The following is a 5685-nucleotide window of genomic DNA, read 5'->3' on the forward strand; positions in this document are numbered from 1 at the left end:
GCACTCAATTTGGCCCCATTACTTTTCCAACCTCTGCTTTAGTTTTTCCTCTCTTTTTTTTTGTGATCTTCTTTCTGAATTTACAAATTCATGCAATAACATTGGTAAAAGGTTTGAGGGTACCATTCAATATTTCAAGTGAATTTGATTAGAATATTTCTGAAAATAAAAAACTTGGACAAATACATAAATATATGTTTTCAGCTTTTAAAGCATTAAAGTAGGTGTTATGGTGGTTGGTTTTGTGTTCCTTGGCAATTTAATTGCTTTATCTTCAAACTCAGTCATCCAACCACAAAAAATGCACACATAAGTTGAAAAGAAAAAAACATGGAAATTGTGAAAACGACAAGAAGATATTTAATGGAGAAATAAGCAATTGGATCCATCCACCACCTTGTTGTCCATCATCATCATCATCATCTTCTTCCTCCTTTTTTTTCTATTTATTATTTTATTATTACCATTAAACAATGAATGAATTAATTAATTAAGCTTTGTAGAAGAAGACGTTTCCTCGTTTTTCAGCTGGTGGTGACTTTTTGCAACCCTTGTTTACATTATTCATTATATACACATACTTTATTTCTTATCCCAACCCAAACAAGTTTCTTTCTCTCTGTTTCTCTCTCTCTCTCTCTAAGTTCAAAAGTTTCTTAGCTTCTCATCAAGGGCTGCATTAGGTGATTTGAAAAGAGAGGGTCAAATCAATAGAACTTCCCCTGTTTTGATCTGTTCGCAGGTACTTCTCCCGATAAAAGGCCACACAGAGATAAAGAGAAACTAACATGTTTCACTTCACTGTTTTCTTTAATAATGACAATAACCCTTGCTGCCCAGAATTAATTTCAATTTCAAAATTCAAAAAAGAATATTTTTTTTTCAAGAAAAATGTGAATAAATGAGTGGATAATGAGATGAATAAAGATGGGTATCTTTTCCCTCAAGTCTTTTTAACCCCATCTCTCTTCTTTAACTCCTTTTTATTCCACTTTCAGCTGGGGTGGAAGTGCAGGTGATTTGAGTCTGACACAGAGCTTTTCCTCTTGCAACTCAAGGGACTCATAAATCCCAAACAAACATAGATCACACACACATATTGTGACAGGTGGGTAACTTCATGCTTATATCTCTGCTAATGATGTTTTCTACTGTGTTTGCTTTGGTGGAGACTATGTGTGCGTGTGTCTGTGTCTCTCTTTTCTCTCTGTTCATTATAATTGAATTTTTTTTTTCTTCAGCAGTAGTAGTAGTAGTTCAGAGACGATCATGAACCACGTGCACACACAGTCTCATTAATTTCTTTATACAAATAATCAAATCCACCCCTTACCCTTTTCTTTCTCAGTCTCTCTCTCTCTCTCTCACCAAATCTCTTCTAAGTTTTTTCACCTCTTTCGTTTTCAAGTTCTTGACCATGCCATAAAAAGAGTATGCATATAGCCAAAAACCAGTTTCATGTATACCTTAATATGTCAAGTGTGTTAAGTTTTCTGCATAATTCGTCATTTATCTGTGTCTTCTTCACTTTCTCATCAGGATCTTAGAAGGCTAGAAAGTTAGCTTTCAGTTACCAAGAATTGTTTGATGGGTTGATCCAAAATTCACACTCCAAGCCAGATTCGCAACACTGAAAGGTACAGTACAGCTAACTCAAGTCTTGAATGTTAATTTTCATTGTGGGGAAGAGTACGAGGTTTTAAATTCTGGTCATCGTTGTCATGATTTTTGATGTTGTGAAAAATTACAGATAGAAATTGTTGATACAAATTGTGCTTCTGGTTGGTGCCATGAGTTAAATACAGTCAAAATCGCAATCAGACACTGTATTAATCAAACTCTTAGTTATTTTTGTTTCTTTCTTTGTTGTGATGCGTTCTTGTGGGATCGTTATCTTCGCTATTTTTTTACTGTATTACGTTGTGTTGTGATGTGTTTTTATTATGGGATTATTATTATTACGGAGCGAAGTTTCTGTCTTTCTTTTTTTTTTTCTTTTGGGATGTGATTGAAAAACATCAAAGTCTGACACTGACGAAGTTTTGTTTTTCTGTTTTACAGTTTGAACACGTAACAAAGCAGAAGAAAGTTTTCTCCAATGGCGACATATTTTCAAAGTAACCCCAAAATTCAAGCAGGTGCTGACGGCCTTCAGACTCTCGTACTAATGAACCCTGACTATGTCCAATACTCCGACGCGCCGCCGCCACCCCACGGCGGAAACCACTTGTTTCTCAACTCCGCCGCCACCGTTGCCAACAACACCTCCCTACTGAATCTCCCCCACGCGCCGTCCCCTCACACTCAGCAATTCGTCGGGGTGCCGCTCTCCGCCGCAGCTCAGGAGCCGCCGCCGTCCATGCCCCACGACGTCTCCGCCCTGCATGGCTTCCTGCCCCGCATGCAGTACAACCTTTGGAACACAATTGACCCCAACACGGCGGCGCGTGAGGCCCCACGCGCTTCACAGGGACTCTCACTTAGCCTTCACGGTGAGGAGGTGCGCCCATCGTCCTCCTCCGCTTCCGGGGCCTCCAACGGCGGCGGTGTGGCCGGGATTCAGAGTGTTCTCTTGAGTTCCAAGTACTTGAGGGCCACGCAAGAACTTCTTGACGAGGTTGTGAATGTTAACAGCGGAATTAAGGTGGAACAAGGGAAGAAGAGCTTCGAGAAAACTAAGGTGGTTGGAGAATCATCAACCGCCGCTAGTGGTGACGGCGGAGAGGGTAGTGGGAAACGTAGCTCTGAACTGTCTACTACAGAGAGACAAGAAATTCAGATGAAGAAAGCAAAGCTAATCAACATGCTTGACGAGGTAATCTTTTTTATTCCTTCTGTATTTGATCAATAACTAAACAAAGAAAACCACAAAATTTAGACGTCCCTTTGTTTCCAATTAAACTTAATCATTCAGATAATAACCTCTGTTCCAAGTAAAATTTCTTTGTTTTTACGACATGGTTTGTAGCATTGTTTTGACGCTTTGATCTGTGGAATCGAAGGTGGAGCAAAGGTACAGGCAGTACCACAACCAGATGCAGATTGTGACATCCTCGTTCGAGCAAGTTGCAGGGATTGGTTCTGCGAGGACGTACACAGCACTTGCATTGCAAACAATTTCAAAGCAATTTCGATGTTTGAAGGATGCTATAACAGGTCAAATCAGAGCTGCAAATAAGAGTTTGGGAGAAGAGGATTGTTTCGGGGCTAAAGTCGAAGGTTCTAGGCTCAAATACGTGGATCACCATCTACGGCAACAGAGAGCTATTCAACAGTTGGGAATGATCCATCACAATGCTTGGAGACCCCAGAGAGGATTGCCAGAGAGATCGGTTTCTGTCTTACGTGCTTGGCTCTTTGAACACTTTCTCCACCCGTAAGCACTTTCAAAATTCAATCTTTCGAACCCTTTATTTCCACTTCCATGGTTCTTTGTCTTGAAACAAGTTGAGCTTATCTGGTTTCAGCTACCCCAAGGACTCCGACAAACACATGCTTGCAAAACAAACAGGGCTTACCAGGAGCCAGGTAACACCACTGCTACTCAACAACAACTGTGTAAAAGTTTCACCTTTTAAACACTATAAAGATTGTTAGAATGTGGGTTTTGTGTACTGAACATTGGAAACGGAACAGGTTTCAAATTGGTTCATAAATGCTCGAGTTCGGCTTTGGAAGCCAATGGTGGAGGAAATGTACTTGGAGGAGATGAAAGAGCACGAAGTAAACGGAAATGGGTCTGAGGAGAAATCAAGCAAGAGTGGTGAAGATCCTGCGATGAAGGGAGAGAAACGTCCTACCTCTGAGATTGAATCAAAAGGTTCTAGTTCTAAACAAGAGAACAATTCAACAGTTTCAACTTCACCATCAACATCACCACCCGTAGTGGGTAGTGTCAAGAATCAATCAGGATTCAGTTTCATGGGGTCATCAGAGTTAGATGGAATCACACAAGGAAGCCCGAAGAAAGCAAGGAACCATGAAATTCTAGTCTCTCCAAATCGTGCTTCTTCGACGAACAATGAGCAACAGGTTTCAATGGATGAGAGACAGAGCAGGGATGGGTACTCATTCATGGGGAGCCAAACGAACTTCACAAGTGGGTTTGGACAATACCCAATGGAGGAAATTGGTAGGTTTGATGCAGAACAATTCACACCAAGGTTTTCAGGTAATGGTGTTTCCCTCACTCTTGGTCTTCCTCACTGTGACACATTGTCAGGAACACATCAAAATTTTCTCCCAAACCAGAACATTCAGCTTGGAAGAGGGTTGGACATTGGTCAACCAAATCAGTTTGGTGTGTTGAACAATTCCACTTCTCACTCTTCAGCAGCATTTGAGAGTATGAACATGCAGAACCCAAAGAGGTTTGCAGCACAATTGGTACTGGACTTTGTGGCATAAACAAGACATTGATTGAAGGGGACAGATTATGGTTAGTGTAAAGAAAAGAAGGAATTTTACTCTCTAGTATAGGTGTATACCTTGCATAGAACCATTTGAGTTCTTAGATAGCTTGGTGATTTGAAAATATATGGTTACTTACTTGAGTTGTATATTAATTTTGTAATTTTTCAAAATGGGATAGATGGGTTGGTGTCATAAAATTTCAATTGGTAAAGATAGTATATATCTTTGATTTCAGAGTATATGTCATGAGATGTTGTTACCTTGACCTACTTTTGTTTGGGTGGATTTCATAAATCAAAGAAAATGGTACAAGTGGAGCAATATGGTACATTGTCATGGATGAAAACTTATACATACCCCCTTTTCTTTTTTATAAAAATTCCCATTTATCATTCTCATATCTCTATTTATCTTTATCTCAGATGATATATATCATATTATTTCTATTATTAATTTTTCTCATTTGTTACTTTCATTTTTCTATTTTTCTCCTCTTTATCATATTATATATCTCAAGAGATATAATATCATAAATAAATAAATAAATAAACAGTTAAGAGATAACCAAATGAAATGTTAAAAAAAATGGAGTGTTCATGTAGTATTGTTATTCTAATAATTAGATTAGAAGTTCTTATTGTGACAATATTCATTAAAAAAATCATAATATGAATGAAATTAATTTCTAAATGTGTGTAAATTGGAGTAGAGGTAGAAAAAAAATTTAGATGTAGACATAATTTAGGTTAATTTGTTTTAAATCTTAGTATAATTAATTGTGGAATTGAAAAGTAAAGAGAAAATATATGGGTGGGTGGAGATCTATTTTCCAAAAAAAATTTTAGCATGGCAGAAGATATTTCTTCACAAGAATAACCAAACCAAGGGAAAAAATATTGAGAACAATCTTAAAATTTATTACTTAATTATTTAACCATAATACGATTGATGTTACCTTAAATCACTTTATGTTTTTGTATAATAATTTTTAATCTTTTTCTGTGTAAACTTTAATCAGTCCAGTTCTCATATTTTTCGAAAATTCATATTTTTTATTATTGTTATTACTTAATTTAGTATTTGTTTATTTATTTTACGTTTGCATTTTAATCGGTTAAAGTATTATTTAAATGTGAATAATACATATAAGCTTTATTCATTATTTTCAAAAGGCTATATAGACTATAACTTGATTAGTCTTCACTTTCTTCTCGTTAGGGAACGATTTTTAGTTGTCATTATTGATTGTTAAAGTATGGAAATAGAGAAGAA

The 5685-nt window shown here is 37.1% G+C and overlaps 1 protein-coding gene across 2 annotated transcripts; it reads left to right on the forward strand.

Moving 5' to 3' along the window:
• Positions 1–579: 579 nt before the first annotated feature.
• On the forward strand, positions 580–4734 carry LOC114191020 (BEL1-like homeodomain protein 1). 2 transcript variants are annotated; one of them, XM_028080154.2, is made up of 7 exons: positions 580–742; positions 999–1108; positions 1540–1637; positions 2062–2815; positions 3003–3376; positions 3468–3528; positions 3637–4734. In XM_028080154.2, exons 4-7 carry the CDS (start codon positions 2099–2101, stop codon positions 4405–4407), a joined length of 1923 nt encoding a protein of 640 aa, XP_027935955.1. In that variant the 5' UTR covers positions 580–742; positions 999–1108; positions 1540–1637; positions 2062–2098; the 3' UTR covers positions 4408–4734. The 2 variants fall into 2 exon arrangements, with proteins under 2 accessions (XP_027935955.1, XP_027935956.1); XM_028080155.2 differs by lacking the exons at positions 580–742; positions 999–1108 and adding an exon at positions 1185–1431.
• Positions 4735–5685: the final 951 nt, after the last annotated feature.

The sequence above is a fragment of the Vigna unguiculata genome, chromosome 7, assembly GCF_037176805.1.
Source record: "Vigna unguiculata cultivar grain cowpea cultivar isolate G323 ecotype 2 chromosome 7, ASM3717680v1, whole genome shotgun sequence".
NCBI lineage: Eukaryota > Viridiplantae > Streptophyta > Magnoliopsida > Fabales > Fabaceae > Vigna > Vigna unguiculata.

Bases quoted from the DNA above. Each gene is read 5' to 3' on its own strand.
- LOC114191020 (XM_028080154.2), top strand. From the start codon at position 2,099: ATGGCGACATATTTTCAAAGTAACCCCAAAATTCAAGCAGGTGCTGAC. The intron at 2,816-3,002 runs GTAATCTTTTTT...GTGGAATCGAAG, and splicing joins TAATCAACATGCTTGACGAG to GTGGAGCAAAGGTACAGGCA. The intron at 3,529-3,636 runs GTAACACCACTG...GAAACGGAACAG, and splicing joins CAGGGCTTACCAGGAGCCAG to GTTTCAAATTGGTTCATAAA.